General features: G+C 59.6%; 2 protein-coding genes across 7 annotated transcripts in view; one reads left to right on the top strand and one right to left on the bottom strand.

Annotated features, from left to right (window-relative positions):
- PDE4DIP (phosphodiesterase 4D interacting protein) overlaps positions 1 to 6,751 on the top strand; it is a 30,540-nt gene extending 23,789 nt beyond the window's left edge. The window contains exons 26-42 of one of the 3 annotated variants that reach the window (XM_082483624.1): positions 90 to 206; positions 292 to 766; positions 1,010 to 1,245; positions 1,470 to 1,521; positions 1,835 to 2,052; positions 2,422 to 2,616; positions 3,189 to 3,410; positions 3,588 to 3,719; positions 3,856 to 3,975; positions 4,069 to 4,246; positions 4,323 to 4,447; positions 4,673 to 4,774; positions 4,953 to 5,140; positions 5,396 to 5,527; positions 5,608 to 5,746; positions 5,864 to 5,910; positions 6,187 to 6,751. In XM_082483624.1, coding sequence (XP_082339750.1) covers positions 90 to 206; positions 292 to 766; positions 1,010 to 1,245; positions 1,470 to 1,521; positions 1,835 to 2,052; positions 2,422 to 2,616; positions 3,189 to 3,410; positions 3,588 to 3,719; positions 3,856 to 3,975; positions 4,069 to 4,246; positions 4,323 to 4,447; positions 4,673 to 4,774; positions 4,953 to 5,140; positions 5,396 to 5,527; positions 5,608 to 5,746; positions 5,864 to 5,910; positions 6,187 to 6,219 — 2,711 coding nt within the window. In that variant the 3' untranslated portion in view covers positions 6,220 to 6,751. Of the gene's footprint in view, positions 1 to 89; positions 207 to 291; positions 767 to 1,009; positions 1,246 to 1,469; positions 1,522 to 1,834; positions 2,053 to 2,421; positions 2,617 to 3,188; positions 3,411 to 3,587; positions 3,720 to 3,855; positions 3,976 to 4,068; positions 4,247 to 4,322; positions 4,448 to 4,672; positions 4,775 to 4,952; positions 5,528 to 5,607; positions 5,747 to 5,863; positions 5,911 to 6,186 lie in introns of all 3 variants that reach the window. The other 2 variants (XM_082483623.1, XM_082483622.1) reach the window with 2 other exon arrangements.
- A 200-nt stretch (positions 6,752 to 6,951) lies between these two features.
- PRKAB2 (protein kinase AMP-activated non-catalytic subunit beta 2) lies at positions 6,952 to 15,586 on the bottom strand. 4 transcript variants are annotated; one of them, XM_082483625.1, is made up of 8 exons: positions 15,556 to 15,586; positions 12,206 to 12,383; positions 11,797 to 11,963; positions 10,797 to 10,890; positions 10,089 to 10,209; positions 8,752 to 8,885; positions 8,377 to 8,445; positions 6,952 to 7,900 (listed from the first exon to the last, which is right to left on the bottom strand). In XM_082483625.1, the coding sequence occupies exons 2-8, from the start codon at positions 12,365 to 12,367 to the stop codon at positions 7,823 to 7,825; spliced, it is 825 nt and encodes a 274-aa protein (XP_082339751.1). In that variant the 5' UTR covers positions 12,368 to 12,383; positions 15,556 to 15,586; the 3' UTR covers positions 6,952 to 7,822. The 4 variants fall into 4 exon arrangements, with proteins under 4 accessions (XP_082339751.1, XP_082339754.1, XP_082339752.1 ...); XM_082483628.1 differs by having other exon boundaries at positions 10,095 to 10,209; XM_082483626.1 differs by lacking the exon at positions 15,556 to 15,586 and adding an exon at positions 13,681 to 13,815.
- Positions 15,587 to 15,902: the final 316 nt, after the last annotated feature.

The raw sequence follows: 15,902 nt of genomic DNA, 5'->3' as shown, positions 1-15,902 counted from the left end.
GGCGTACCCTTTGCATCGTGCTGTACATGGGGCAGGGCTGGTGAATCCTGCCTGGAGGGGGACCCTGAGCTGATGGGGCTGCCCGGCAGGTGAACCCCACGCCCAGCAGCTCAGCAAGCAAGTGCAGGTGGACTTCCAGGACCTGGGCTATGAGACATGTGGGCGAAGCGAGACAGAGGTTGACCGGGATGAGACCACCAGCCCTGGTAAGGAGAGCCAGTGGCTCCAAGAATCATTGTACCTTGCCCACCCGTCATGCAAAAGTGACACTGTGCCTTGTCCCCTCTGCAGAGTGTGAGGAGCCAGATGTATTCAGCGAGCCTAGCCTGGGCGAGGAGCTGGGGTCTCCATGCCGGCCAGGGATGCCCAGGGTGGGTAAGGCTGCCCGGAAAGCCATGGCACAGGCAGAAGTGGGAGCCCTGCAACAGCACATCCAGGACCTCAAGGTGCAGCTGCTCAATGCTAACAAGGTGATCCAGAGCCTGCAGCGCCGTGCCCGCTCCATCTCCGTCACCAGCGGCTACACCTCAGGTGCCGAGCGGCCCCTGCCATGTCCCACAGCCCTGGCCTCCCCGGCCCACAGCCTCACTGACGAGGACGAGGGCTGGCAGTCAGACGGCCATGGCACCCTCTGCCCGCCCGCCCTGCGGGCACACCGTGACCTGCAGCGCCTGGTGCATCGCGTCGCCCTCCTCGAGGCACAGCTGCCCACAAGCAAACCCGGAGGCATTTTGCCCAAGGAGCTGCAATCTGCCACTTGGCCGGGGTATGGCCATGGGGATCGGGACCAGACAGGGAGCTACAGGGGTTTCCAGGGGTTGCCCAAGGGTGGTGGCTTCTCGTTGCATGATTTCCCTGCAGCCAAGGTCCTGGGGTATTTGCACAGTGGGGCAGAGCCCTGGCAGTGGACGGTGCACAGACTCCCCCCATGGTACCCCGACCCTGCCATGCCATTTGGGGGATGGGTCTGGCAGCCCTGTGGACCCCCCCATTTGCTGATCCTTCCTAGGAAGTACGACTCGCTGATCCAAGCGCAGGCTCGGGAGCTCTCCCACCTGCGGCAGACGCTGCGGGAGGGCCGTGGGGTGAGCCGCAGCCTGGCCCAGCACCTGCGCGATGCCCTACGGTCCTTTGAGGACCTCCTCCGCGGCACTGACATTGACTACTACCTGGGCCAGGGCTTCCGTGAGCAGCTGGCCCAGGGCAGGCAGCTAGCCGAGAGGCTCAGCAACAAGCTGGGCACCAGTAAGTACCTTTTGAGGGGGGCACTGGGGCTGGGCATCGTGCAGTACACTGGGATGGGGAGGGATGCTTTGATGGGTGCTAATGAAGGGCTGGGGACATTTAGATACCTTTTGCTGTGTGGGCTACCTTCTTTGAGCTGGGCTGTCCTGCTATGGCTCTGTTTGTGGATGGGGAGCCTGGACCATGGAGACACTGACTGGCTCCTCTCTGGCTTGGTTTTTCAGGAGATCAACGAGATGGGGAGGATAAAACCAGCCATGAACTCCTGGCACTGAGGTACCGGTTCCCAGGGAGGGCTTTGGGGACCTGCTTTGTGTGGGTACCCCGGGGGCTATCGCTGCTCTTGGGGTGAGGGTCCGAGGTGGCCTCAGGGTATCTGCTCTGGGTGGATATCCTGTGACTGTCTCTCCTCTGCAGATGGGGAGCCCCAGGCTTGGGCTGGGCACCCCATAGCTCCAGGCAGCCTTGCAGCATGGGTGGGTTGCGGCATGCAGGATGGCATGCTGGAGCATGCACAGCACAGTGGGGAAGGGTGGTGGGATGGGGGTCACCCTGCCCTGCCAGCTCTGGTGATGGACCACCTCCACAGGCTCAGCCGGGAGCTCCAAGAGAAGGAGAAGGTGATTGAGAGCCTGGAGGCGAAGCTGCAGGAGCGCTGTGAATCCCCAGGAAGCAGCCGCCCACCCTCCGAGTCATCTCGCTCTGCCACAAGTACCTCCTTCGTGTCCGAGGGGCTGGAGCCCTGCTCTGATGGGGACGTGGCCAGCGAGTGCAGCCAGTGCCGCGAGACGCCTGCCCGTCTCACAGGTACCTCAGGGTGCTCGAGGCCCCACGACCGTGGGATGGGGACATGCAGCCCCCCTGCAGCAGTAGGTGCCCATCAGGCAGGGGCTGCCCATGTGGCACCATGCTCCGATGCCAGCCTGGAGGTGCGTGCACACAGCACCTGGGGCTGCAGGACAGCATCTTGAGGAGCTGTGCCATGGTACCACAGCCCTACAAGGCTGGGACCTGACCAGCCTCATGTGGGGTGTCCCAGCCTGCAGCATCTCTGGACATGGGAACTCGGCTGCTCGGGGTGTGCCAGGGTCCCCAATACCCCCGGGGACAAGGTGTTCCTGCCAGGCTGAGCCAGAGCCTCACTAACATTTCTCTCTGTCTCTCTCCTGTCTCTAGGCCTTCACTTTGACTCCTTGTCCAAACCCATTAATGCTCCCCTGCCTGTGTTGGCCCCTGGGCTGCCATCCTTCCTGCCTGCTGGACCCCCCCCTCCCGTGGCCCCCCCACTCCTGGGCTGCTGCGGGACCCCTGTCTGCTCCCTGGCAGAGGCACAGCAGGAACTGCAGGTGCTCCGGAGGCAGCTGGGAGAAAGTGAGCGTATGCCTCCAGCGTGGGGTTGGTTCTGCCTGCCCTGTGTGCTATGCCGTGCCATGCTGTGCTGTGCCACATGCCCCCACCCCCCCTTTCTGACCTGCCTGTCCTGCCCTGACCCTTCTCCTGCTTTCCAGGGCTACTGCTTCGAGGTTGGGTCCCATCACACTGGCTGGGGGACGATGGGGACGTGTGGCTCTCATGTAGAGAGGACCTGGTGGGTGGGATGGACACAGCCTGAGGTAGCATTAGCCCTTGGTAGGGGCAATTGCACATCCTGGGGCCTCTGGGAAAGGGCTGGTTTTGTTAGTTGTTGTGTAGGAGTGGGGCTGAGGCCCTCCAACTTGTCTTACATAATCAGCAAGCCCTGGGACAGCCTCTGCTTTTTAGGGGGAATGGGTTTGACCGGGGCAGTAGGTCAATGATGGGGGATCACCATGGGGGAACTTTGGGCTGCAATGTTGGGGAGAGCGAGAAGGGGGCAAAAAGCACATGGCGGGAGTGTGTTACCCTCATTCTTCCTCCGGGCGCATTGCCCGCCTCCTCCTACCTGCTTTGCTCTGTGCGTGCAGGTGTGACGCTGCCCGTGGCACCAGCAAAACCCACAGCCCAACTGGGCTCATTCGGAGAGGGCAACAAAGCCCCAGCATCGGTCTGCCGGCACAGTGCACTGCAGAGCCTGGCTGACATCCCCAGGGCCAACGAGACCCATGCTCCCTGGGACGTACCCCCTCCCAGCCAGCTGCTTTACGGGGCCCTGCCATCGGGGTACCCCTCCAGCCAGAAGCTAACAGGTAAGGTCCATGTTGGAGATCATGGCGGCATCCTGGCTGGGTGTGGGGGAACAGGGAGGAGACCTGGCACCAGAATGGCTGTGGGACATGACTCTTGTATGGGACAGGATATTGGGGATGGTATGAGGTAGGTTGAACATCTATCCCTGCCCTGAGCCATCTCCTCGGCCGTGGCAGGGGCAGACCTGCTGGAGGAACACTTGGTGGAGATCCGCAGCCTGCGCCAGCGGCTCGAGGAGTCCATCTGCACCAACGACCGGCTCCGGGAGCAGCTCGAACGCCGCCTGGCCTCCACAGGCAAGGCCAGTGGTACGGTGCTGCACTGGGGCCAGGGCTGCTGGGGAGGGGGCCCAAGCTTTGCACACCCCGTTGCACGGGGATGGTGCTCACCCCATGAATGGCGGAGTCTTGGAGAGAGAGATTCAGCACCAGTCCCCCTTTGCAGGATTGCCCAGCGATGTCTATGCCCAGGTGCCGGAGCCGGGGCTGCAGCTGAGCAGGGAGAACCAGGCTCTGCGTGAGGACAACCGGACCCTGCAGCTCCAGCGTGACCACCTCTCTCAAGGTAGGGCTGGGGCAACCTGCACCCCAGGTCAGAGTCCCAGGGGGCACTGGCTGAGTGGGGTGGCAGTGACACCTCCATGCTCTTTGTCCCCAGAGCTGGCGCGGGTGCAGCAGGCGCTCCTGGCTGCCTGTTCCCGGGCACGGGAAGCTGAAGCAGAGCTGGGCCAGAGGCATGGGGAGCAGCGGCGGCTGGCAGAGGAGCTCGCCGAACGCCAAGAGAATGTCCGGCAGCTCCGGGATGAGCGGCGCTCTCTGCAGGAGGACAACAACAGGTAAGGTCTGGGGCCTTGGGGCCAGCAGGGCTGGGTGACGTGGCTGGCACTGGACCCATGTGTTACTCCTCTGCAGGCTGCAGCACACAGTGACTCTCCTGCAGCAGCAGTGTGAGGAGCACCGCCTGCTCCTGCAGACCCTGCGCGCGGAGCTGCACGTGTACGAGAGCCTTCCTCGCCCTTCTGCTGAGACCCGTGCAGGTACGGGACCCACATCCAGCGTCCCCAGCCTCTCTGCCCAGCTCCTGATCTTGGGGTGCCTGGCCCCTCTGCAGCCATTCTGCAGTCCCAAACACCTCTCCTGTCGTGGCAGCAGGAGGGGCATGGTGGCCCTGCTGGCAGGCAGAGAGGGAGGGCAAGACCCCAGCGCCCCCCCAGGCACAGAGCCACAGCTGTCCACAGGGCCTCAGACACTTCTTGTTCCAGGCTGCTTCCCATCTCCTCCGGTGCGGGATGTTGGCACAAGTTCAGCAGCTCCCCTCTTCTCCCCACTGCCCTCTGACACATCGGTGGCCCGGAAGATGGATGGTGGGTACCGGAGGTTACCCCAGATGTATGCCTCAGGGGCTGCTGAGACCTGACAAACTCGTGGCAGCACCTTTACTGAGCAAAGATGGAGACCCCAGGGCAGAGCCAAGTGCCCAGGATGGGACGGGCCACAGGGGGAGCAGGCAGTGGTCCTCAACTAGCCCTGCTTGTTCCACAGAGCCACGTGGGGCAGACCCACTGGTGAGGAAGAGTGAGGGACTGACGGGGGCTCATGTTGTTGGCCACCTGGACACCTACCGGGCCCTGGAGCAGCACATCCAGGAGGGGAAGACACTGGCCTGCGAGCTGATGTGTCTCACACGCCCGGCACTCGGGCTGTCCAACTGCCAGCTCCCAGGAAAGGAGGTAAAGCGTGGGAAGGATGGGGCTGGTGGCAGCTGGGATGTGCGGGGGGCAAACCCTCGGTGGACCATTCATAAAGCAGCTCCTGAGCCCAATATCAGCCCCAAGGCTTGCAGAGATGGCAAGTGGCAGGTAGCCTCCAGCCTGGGGGCTGTTGCCATCACTGCCCTGCCGTGTCAGGCTGGGCTTGGTGCGTCCCTGGGTACAGCGGGATGCAGGTGCCCCAGCAGCACCCGCTCTTGCACCCTTCTCCCACAGGCCCTGGGGTGGTCGGGCGCGGGACACCTCTGGGGCAGCGCCAGCACCCTGCACCGTGTCCTGGAGGAATGCGCGTCTCTCCTCGCTGCCTTCTGGAGCACCGTGCTGCCTGTCAGCCCTGCCCAGGGCAAGGTAAGCACCGGGCCAGGGGGTTGGCAGGACCGGTGGGGCTGGATGCTTGCTCACTGCTCATCACACTCGTCTGGTCCCAGGAACAGGCACTACAGGGTGAGATTGCAGCGCTGCGGGCCCAGCTCTCCGAGAGGGAGGATGCTCTGCAGAACACGGCCGAGCGGCTGCGCAACACAGCCCAGATCAAGGACAGCATGGAGCAGTTCATTGTGAGCCAGCGTACGTGGCCCGGGTGATATCCTGCTGCAGGGTGGCACGGCCACGCTGGTTTCGTCCCCAGGTGCCTGGGGTGGCTCCACAGCACACTCACTGACCCCATCTCTCTCTCCCTCGCAGTGACGAGGACCCATAACGTGCTGCGCAAGGCCAGGACGAACTTGGAGGTGAGTCTGCCTTGACACCAGCGCAGGAGGTGCCCCTGCCCTGATGAGCCCTGATGCCCTGGGGATGGGCACAGATGGCAGACACCCAGCAGAGTGGTGGCTGTCAGGGGTTGCTGGGGGTCCAGCTGGCTGCAATGTGTGTGGGGACACACAGGGACCCATTTTTCCTTGGCTGTCCCCAGCCTTCATTTCTGTGTCCCCAAGGCACAGCACTCCTCTAGCGCAGGGCTGACCTGACAGTGCTCCCCCTTATTGCCACTTGTGCTCTCTCACCAGGTGAAGGCCCAGCAGGCCCTGCCCGTTGCGTGAGCCCCAAGAAGGGCAGCGAGCGATGTCCCCGGCCCCTGAACAGCCTGCTCGCTGCCCAGCCATGCCATGCCAGACGGCTGGAGTGGACCGTGTCCCTGCTACTCCAAGGGCTGGGGTGGACAGAGGTCTGGAGTGCTGGGTGCTACAGTTAGTGGGTTTGGGCTGCTGTGGTGGTCGCATGTCCTCCACCTGCCTTTGCTTGGCATCACAGCAGCAGCTGCTGGCTTGGGCTTTGCCTACCCCATGCTTCAGCGCTCGCCCCCTTTCACCCACGGTGCTTAGAGTGGGGTGTCACAGCCCTCCATGCTCAGCACCTCTCGCCCTGGGACTTGGTCCCATATGTAACCCTGCTGTGTACCCATCCCTGCTCGCGGATGTATGTATATGTATATAGATAGTGGTATCGGAGCTGCGTTGTGGGGGCTCCCCGGGCAAGTCGGGGCCCCAGCGTGGGAGGAAGATGTAAGAAATGCCATGTTCTGCTCGGTGGCTGGAGAGTCCCCAATAAAGGTTTCCTTTGGGTTGTGGTGTTTCTGGCGTGCCCGTCTCTGCAGCCGTGCTCCCCTCTCCCCAGGCTACCCACAGCACAGGGTACCGGTACCATAGGCACCCACTGGTCCCACACTCAGAGCCCCACCCCAGCACCCCAAGGGCAGCTTTGCACCCCACCGGGCGCTCCCTTCCCTCCCCTCGTTGCTCCAGAGCCCCCTGCCAACACCAGACCAGCAGCACTGAGAACAATAAATACTGTAATAAATAGAGAAAACCCTGTCACATGGCACTGCTCCGGCAGCAGGCGGTGTAGCCGGGGTCCTGGGGTACCTGCCTTGCTCCGCTCTCTCCAGGCCCCCTCCAGCGTGGGCGTGCACAGGTGTCCCTCTGGCTGCGACGGTCAGCCCTGTCCCACAGAAGCACTCCATGTTGGGGACAAGAGCAGGCATTCACTCCTTGACAGTGCTGTCCCAGCGGCAGGTAAGTGCAGCTGCGTCCGGCTGTATCCTCCCTCCTGCTGGCTCGACGCTGAACCTGGCAGAGGGCTGGGGCTGCAGCCAGAGCCGAGAGCCCTCCTCGAAGTTGGGGAGCACAAGGAGGAGGGCAGTCCCCCATTCAGGGCTGTGGGACAGAGGGCAGGTGGCAGGTTGGGGTGTCCCAAAGCTCCTAGGGATCCAGGTGGCCTTGGAGGATCATCACCAAGACAGCACAGCAACCTTCAGCAGGTAGGACACGCTCCTGGAGGCCTGGGCTGGGGGCAGTGACAGGACTGCCTTGGGGCCCTTAAAGGTTGGAGAAGACAGGTAGGGTGAAGCCCTTTTTGTGTCGGGCGCAAGGAAAGGCTATTCTGGTGAGCAGCAAAGTGGCCCCAGAGACTCACAGAAGCCAAGGGGAGCTGTAGGTGGGCGGAAACCAAGGGTTAAATCAAACCACACCAGCAGGATGGGACAGTGTCACAGGCCCCGGCAGCCCTGGGCTCATCGCCGAAGCCTGTGTCCCTGCCAGGTTCGAGGCTGGAGCCAGTGGCCAGTTCTCACACAGTCCCGTGGCCCAGTGTGTGCAGACAAAGCGGCGTTTCGTGTCCTGTGGGGGGGGCAGGAGAGGCCCCAGCTCAGATGGGCTTGTACAGCAGCGTGGTGACATACTTCTTCTTGTAGCGGTGCGTGGCACTGAGCACCATCACGCCATCCTGTGAGAGACACAGTGTCAGCGGGAGCAGGTGGGAGAGCCTGGCACCAAGAGCTCAGACCCGGGAGCGTGGCACCCCCAAGGGAGCCATTGGGAAGAGGGCTCTGTGGGCTCAGGGAGCAGCCCCAGCTCATCCCTGCTGTCCCAAGCCTCACAGCCAACGGGGTACATCCAACACCCACGACAGGGAGACAGGGCTGGTACGCAACAGGAGAGCCCAGGGCTGCCCAGCTCCACCACGCTGTGAGGAGGTAGCTGCAAGGAACTGAGGGCTGTAAGGAGACCACAACCTACGTCCCTGTGCATGCCACACTTCACCAGGCAACTCCGCTGTCCTCGTGCGGGTCCTCCCATCCCTGCACCACTGTCTCCACTCCCTGGCTGTGCAGATTCTGCTCCCTGCCAGTGCTGCAGGCTCCTGGGAGCCACCACAGCTCCCCTACCCTCACCCAGCGGCCTTGCGAGACCTGCCCTTACCTTGATGGAGAGCGCGTAGAGGTGATTGAGCATGACGTGGTTGGGTTCAGGCAGCAGTGCTGGGTCACACTAGGAGAAGAGGAGTGTCACAGGGGAAGAGCAGAGCCCTGACCCCCCAGGCCCGCCCACCACAGGGAGCTGCCACCTCAGGCAATCTGAGCTGCTGGTGTTTCTGTTCTGAACAGGAACAGAGCCCAGCTAAGCACCAGGCAGAGCAAGGGGCCAAACCAGCACGGTTAATGGGAAAAGTGATGCCTTTCTCAGGAAATGGCAAGGTCCAGGCACCAGCCAAGGGGAGACTAGGCTCTCTGCAGACAGGACTCCCTTCCAGCCCCAGTGGGGCTCTTCAGGTGCAGGCAGTATGCTGGTACCCACCGAGATATTGGTGTCCTTGTTGAGGATGACCTGGAGGAGGTGAGGCGGGAGGATTGGTGGGGATTTGAAGCGCTCCTCAGGCCTGTATACGTACATCTCTTGGCCATAAGGACCAGGTGGTGAGCTTGATAAGTCTAAAGAGAAGAGATAGGAGGAGATGTGAAATGGCTAAAGCAGGATTGGCGATCACAGAGCAGCTCCCAAGATGCTGAGAAGGACCCAGCAGGGTCTTTCAGGCACAAACATCTTCCACCAGCCATGGCCATATATATCATATAGCAACAGCTCACCCTTTTCACAGCAGAATAAGCAGCCAGGTGAGCCCTGAGCATTTCTAAGCAGGGCTGTAAGCTGATATGTGCACTAACACAACACAAGCACCTTGCGGTGTCCACCCCAAGACCCCTGCGCATGGCTCTCAGCACAGCTGGGTCCCTCTCCCTGTAGCAAGCTGCTGTCTCGCCCCAGAACTGCACCCTTTGCAGCAGGGGCATGGGCACAGGAAGCAGCATGCCTGCATGCTCTTGGTGCCGCAGAACTAGAACTGCCTGACAACGAGGTTCCAGAAAAGGCGGATGGGAAGTCCAGATTGAGCAGCTGCTCAGCCTGTGTGAGGGACCACGGAAGCTTGTGGTCACTGAAAGCTGGACTGGCTGTTTCTCCCAGCCACATCTGATCTGATTGTTTTGGAATAGCCAGCACCCAAAAGGGCTCCATCTCCCTGGAGCAGCTGCTGCTTACTGACTTCTTTACAACGAAGTATCTCCTGCCCAGGCTGGGACGGCAGGCCGCACTCAGAGTGCCCTGGACTGAAACACGACTGAGCTACCTGCCAGCATTACACACTGAGCTAGCACTGCTGATGTCTGCATGGTAACCTAACCCACTGCTGTAACACAAGTGGAGAGGGAGGTTTCTGATGTGCTCGCACTAGTACAAATTACTTTGGCATGAAAACCAAGAGTAGCGCCTGAAAATAACCTGGATCCTGTTCTCACCTAGCTTGTACCCCAGATCAGATGACTTACTCACAGTTGAGCAGACAGAAAGGGATGATGTTCCTGGCGTTCACCAGTCTGAAATGGCTGCCTCAGCTGTGCACAGGCACTGACCCTGCTCTGGGATGGTGCTAGCATGGAACAAGTTACACAAGCACAGCCCCTCCACGGAGGCGAGGCCTTAGCTGTGGGCTGCTGAGGACACACTGATAAACACTACTCTTCCCAGATGCAGGCCCACACCTCTGCTCAGGGGGTCCGTTCACCCACAGAGCAGCAAGTCTCAGAGCAGGAGGTGGAAAATAGCACATGCAAAGCTGTAATGCCACAAAAACTCACCCCGACCTGAGGTTTCTGAGCTCTCCAGGGAATCCACCTTCAAAGCATCAAACACCTCAAAGTCAGACTTCTTGACGTGTATCAGGTTGTTAATCGTCCCCATCTGGCTGGTGACCACAGGCTGGAGAGAACTGAGGTAAGAGTCTTCCTACATTCACCTCCAATCAAAGCACAGCCAATTCTTCCGAGATCCTCCCAGCCCAAGCTCTCTTTACTGCGCCATTATCTCAGAGCACAGGTGGCCAGCATCTAGCTCTGCTCTACACTTGCAGATTTCTATTGTTTACCCCAGGATGATTTCCCTTTACTCCCAGGCTCCTACATCATCTCCTATTTTTCATCCTCCATCCTGCTACATGCCAATAGGTAAGGGTCCTCTCCTTCCCATGTTGCTACCACATGATTTAGTTTGGAGGAGAACCTGCAAGTGTATGCTGACCCCATGGCCCTTCCTCCCTTTGTAGTCAATTCTGAATGGGGCTTAAAGGCTTTCTGGTGTCCCACTGCCTCTCAGTACCTCCCTGACACTCCCCTGTACAGCTTGTCTAAGCCCAGATGAATCAGCATCTGAAAGGATTCATGGGATGGAGGTGCCCCTTTCGTTTTGGTAGATACCCTCTGCTCTTCTGGTCCCCCCCTGCTACAGTTACATCATGTCTAGTCCCCTAAAGAGGGCAAGATCCAGAGGGCTAAAGCTTTAAGAGTTACCTCAGATGGGTCATGGACCCACTGGCCATCCACAAAAAATTTGTACTGGTGCTCTCCTTCTGGGAGGTCCAGGATAGCAACAAAGTCGTTGTGGCTGTGCAGAGAGAACAGGCACGCAACAGCATTACCCCACTGATGCCCTGAATGCTGCTCTTCCATGGGGTCTCAGAAAACAGCACTTTTTCCATGCACTGCTCAGCCCCTCCACCCCAACACCTTCATGCAGGGTTAGGGTTGCTTATCATCAGTGATCTGAGGCATGGACACAATAGGTATGAGTGTTCAGAGCCCCAGTGTGACTCAAACCCCTACGAGTCCAGCCACAAGGAGCACAGGAGGTGGTCCAGCTTGCAGATCTGCTCTGCGTGCCCCGGGAAAAATCAGTGTGGCAGACACCCTGTGCAAGACACATTGGAGAGGATGCACAGGCAACACCTATCCCAGCACTGGCACTGCAGGACAGGGGCAACAAGTGTAGCAGCTCTGTTAAGCCTGCAATTGAGATAAACCCATTCCAAATGATTTACTGGAATTATGTCCAGAGTCTTACACACTGTTTCCACTGAAATCACAGACGTATTACAGAACAGTGAGAACATCATTAGGGCAGGGAGACATGTGAGGGACAAATAAACAACGCCCGCTGGCAACAACACAACTAGGCATGGGGTAAGGCCACAGCCAAGGGAAGAGCTGACAGCTTCCAGGGAACTGCTGCATACCTGGGCAGGGCTCTGCTGCCAGGACTAGGTGCTGTGTGACATCCATCTGGGCAAGCAAAGTGGCCCATCCTGTCCTGTCCCTCCGTTTCACAATTTCCCATCACTACACAGCACCACCCAGGGAAGAAGCGGACTACATATTTGTGCTCAGACCCTCCAGATTGGGTGAACTGAGAAAAGCCAGGTGAGCAAAGGGAACAGCAACCAGCACGGAGAAGGGAAAACACTCCCTGTGATGGAGCGGAGGAGAACATAGAGTGACCTGAAAGACTGACTACCTCTTGATGAGCGGGATCTTGGTGCTCCAGTTATTGAAAGATCCAGAGATGAAGACCTCTTTGCCTCCATCGGCCCAGCGGATGACAGTTGGACGAGCCTGTTGGGATGGTTTCACTGACTCCTCCAGATCTGGCTGCCACGTCACAAACTCCTTGTCCCCAGGAATCTGAGCAAAGAAAACCAGAGCCTGACTGAGACACAGAGACAATCGGGACCATATTCACTTCCCCCTGGACTCTACCAGCCCATCTGCACATCCCAGACAAGAGCATTGCAGAGCTCCTCCAGCCTCCCAGCTCTCCACAGACCCCTCACATGGGTGGGAGCACAGCCCCACACAGCCAGTGAATTGAAGCCCCAGCCAGGGCCCCAGAGCACAGGACAGGGAAGGCAGTGGCCAGACCCTACCTTGGAGTCGTGGGAGCTGAAAACACTGGGGTCATCGGTGCTGCCCACCATGATCTTGTGTGGGTGCTCCTTGGTGGGATGGGGGGCACCGGAGCCATCCGAGCGGTGGGACTTGGAGCCATGGCGCTCCCCAGACACTCGCTCGCTGGTGGTATTCCCCATGATGGCTCAGCAGCCCCTGTGAGAGAGAGAGAACGGCAGTGTGTCTGTGCCCATGGGCTCCAGCAACAAGGAGAGGAGCAAAGGCACTGTTTCCCAATGCTCTTTGCTAGGGAAGACTGACAGCAATCCCCAAAAAAGGCCAAAGTTCATTCCCACTGCCAAGTTTGGGAGCTGAAGGGGAATTTAACAAACAAGACAACTTGACCTAATTATAGGCATATCCTTATGAACCATCACTCTAGTTAAGCTGGTAATTGTTATACTCCAAAATGGATACTAGTTACGCTGTGTCCCACACAAGCCCTTAGCAGCCGGCATAGTAGAGGGGCTGATGGGAAAAATAAAGCCAACCTTTATTGGCAAATCAATTGCTTGGCTTTAACAGAGCCTCTTTCACAATCCCACAGTCAGGCTCTGCAGACAAATCCCCTACATCCAGCAAGAAAACAGCCGGAGAGTGAAAGTAGCAGCTGTTTAACAGCTCCCAACAAGTCTCCAAGAGCTCGCAAGCAGAAGAGCAGAGCCTCGCGCCTGGCAAAGGGGTCAGGGAGCATTTAAACTGTCCAAGTGGAATCGCCCAAGCTGGAGTTTGGCCAAAGTGTGGGGCTAATGCCATGGTATCTGCAAAAAGCTCAGCTCTCAACAGCATTCACTTATGATTCACCAGGCAAGCCACCATGTCAGCTGCAGTGCAGCGAGGAGGTCCGCTTGTTGTGACCCTAACCTGTGGCACCACCCCAAGCACTCCAGCATCTGCCCAGACATCCGGAGGCACACAACGAGGAAAGGGCAATCCCAGCTGCCTCAGTGTCACTCTGCAGCTGGAGATGGGCTGTCATCCCTGATCTCGCTCAGCTTAGAGAAGGCAAAGAACTGTGATTTCTGTGATTCTGTAACTGGCCATACGGCGCCAAGCCACGAACAACTACACACCTCTCAAGACAAACAAAGCCACTGCAAGCTACGTGGGAGTTTTCAGGCCTTACCCAGTTTCCAGCAGCTGAGATGGATTGGGGTTCGTACCCCCTTCCCAGGCTTATTTTGCAGCTTTCAGCTTGCTGCGCTGATCATGGTCTCTGCAGGGCAAGGCAAGACGACAGCCAGCCTTGCTTCATGCACTTAGTTGTGACATTTGGGGATTTGTTTAGAAGATCAAGTTATACAAAGGGTGCCAGGCAAGGCTGCCAGCCAAAGCCAGGCTTTAGAACATTACAGAGCAATTACTAAAGTATTTCTTAAATCCTGAGAGCTAAAAGGCAGCTTGGGAGAGCAGCTAACCCATACCCCCACCCTTCAGTGAGGATCAAGTGTACCTGAAGATCCAGGTCAGATGAGCTGTGCCACTTGCTCTGACATCTGCCCCCTCTGCCCTGGAGGAGGCTCAGCCGACTCCTCACAAAACTTGCCCCTGTGCCACTAGACCTGCTGTTGAGGAGCTTCTTCCCCCGTATCTCTGCTAAGGCTCCCTTACATCTACAGGGAGGAAGGTAAGAAGGGCTGAACATCCTCTTGTATCAAGACAGACCTGAGAGATCTGTGCAGATGTTGACAGATGTGAAAGCTCCCCTTTCTCTAAAAGGAATCCAGTCCCGCGGGCTGTCCCTTACATGTCACACTCTCCAAATGCCTCCTGAAGTTTCTCCCAAGTGGTGGCTCGTTTCCAGTGCGTGGCATCCAAAACCCCACGTGTACAATACCACCACACCTCCTGCATCATGCCCACCGGCACCCTGCTGCACCGGGACAGCGAGCTCTTTGAGCACAGCCTGCGGTACTTGGCTTTACTGAATTAACTTCTACAGCTCAAACCCTCCCGTGTTCAGACAAGCATGCCCTGTGGCGCAGCATGCTCTGATGGTGTGATACAAGTACATCCAAGTCACTAATAGAAATGGTGCCCATACCAAAACCCAAGCAAACCTCCACAACCTCTCAGAGCATCCGCTCCCAGCGTGACAGCTGCCAGCCACAGCCCAAAGTAAGGTGGGTGCTTGCTTGCCGAACGCAAAGCCCCTTCAGGGGTCAGGCTGAAAGAGTTGGGGTTGTTCAGCCTGGAGAAGAGAAGGCTCCGGGGAGACCTTATTGCGGCCTTCCAGTACCTAAAGGGGGCCTACAGGAGAGCTGCGGAAGGACTTTTTACAAGGGCATGTAGTGATAGGACGAGGGGGAATGGCTTCAAACTGGGAGAAGGTAGATTTAGATTACGTATTACGAAGAAATTTTTCATTTTGAGGGTGGTGAGACACTGGAACAGGTTACCCAGAGAAGTTGTGGAAGCTCCATCCCTGGAGGTATTTAAGGCCAGGCTGGATGGGGCTTTGAGCAGTCCAGTCTAGTGGGAGATGTCCCTGCCTATGCCAGGGGTGTTGGAACTCGATGATCTTCAAGGTCTCTTCCAACTCAAACCATTGTATGATTTAGTTTCACCCAGCCCCATATCCCTACTTTGCTTCTGAAAATGCCACATGAAATACACCGGTTCCCACCTAAATGGGCCACACTCACTGCATCTCCCACCCGGCCGGTGGAAACGCAGGCAGCCAGCCCGACAGGGGTTTGTTTTGGAGAGATGGGGGGGGTGTCTCTGTTCAGCACCCTCAGCCTACAGCCTGCTCGGCTGACACCTCCCCGTCCTGGAGCTACCCCAGGGAAACCCGGTTCGCCTCGCCGGGGCTCTCCCGCCTCCCTCTTTCGGAGAGGGGAACCGGAGCTCAGCCCTGAGGTTGCCATAAGGTTAATGGGATGAGCCGGGAAACCGGGGAGAGGAAAGTCTCCCTGCCCCGGACCCGCGCCCGGCAGGCAGGGCCGGGAGGAGGGTTCTGCCAAGCGCAGGCAGCGGCAGGGCTGTCACGGCACGCTCAGCCCACGGCCCGCGGCCAGGTCACGGTGAAGCGGTCGTCTGCCACGGCCTTGAGGGGAAGCGGGCCGCACCGGCAAGGCACACGGCCGTCCCGAGGGGCTCCGAGCCGGCTGCAGGGCACGGCCGGGGTCAGCCACGCCAGCGGGGTCCGGGCCACCGCTGCCTACCGCAGTGTCACCCGTGGGGGACGCCCAGCCACGCCTCACCCACCATCTCCCGCGGCAGTGCCCGGCCAGCCGCCACCCACCCCCCCCGCGGCCCGGCCAGCCGTGACACCCCGCTGTCACCCCCACAACCCACCCCGGCCCGGCCCCGACCGCGGCCCCACCTGGCCGCCGCCGCCTCCCCGCTCTCCGCCTCCGTCCAAAATGGCGACACCCCCCGCCGCCACCGCCAGCCTCTGCGGGGCGCTCTGGCCCGCCCCCGCCCGCCGCTCTATGGCCGCGCCCCCCCGCCCCGCGGCCCCGCTTCCCCGCTGCCGGGCAGCCGCCATGTTTTTTGCGGGCGGCTTCGCCCGTTGTCGCTAATGGGGCGGCCGGCCGGGGCGGGCGGACGTGCCGGCTGAGGGCCGAGCGGCTTCACCCGCGCCGCGGGCGGCCATGTCGGTTGAGGGCAGGAGCCCGGGGGTGGTGGACCCCAGGGGAAGGGGTCCGCAAATGGCGGTTGGGGCTGGGC

This window comes from Vanellus vanellus (assembly GCF_965231255.1).
Source record: "Vanellus vanellus genome assembly, chromosome: 5".
Taxonomy (NCBI): Eukaryota; Metazoa; Chordata; class Aves; order Charadriiformes; family Charadriidae; genus Vanellus; species Vanellus vanellus.
Note: the sequence above shows the minus strand (reverse complement) of the source record. Positions and strands in the feature narration are given on the sequence as shown.

Bases quoted from the DNA above. Each gene is read 5' to 3' on its own strand.
- PRKAB2 (XM_082483625.1), bottom strand. From the start codon at position 12,367: ATGGGGAATACCACCAGCGAGCGAGTGTCTGGGGAGCGCCATGGCTCC. The intron at 11,964-12,205 runs GTAGGGTCTGGC...TTCTTTGCTCAG, and splicing joins TCAGCTCCCACGACTCCAAG to ATTCCTGGGGACAAGGAGTT. The intron at 10,891-11,796 runs GTAGTCAGTCTT...CTCTCTGCACAG, and splicing joins AAGATCCCGCTCATCAAGAG to CCACAACGACTTTGTTGCTA.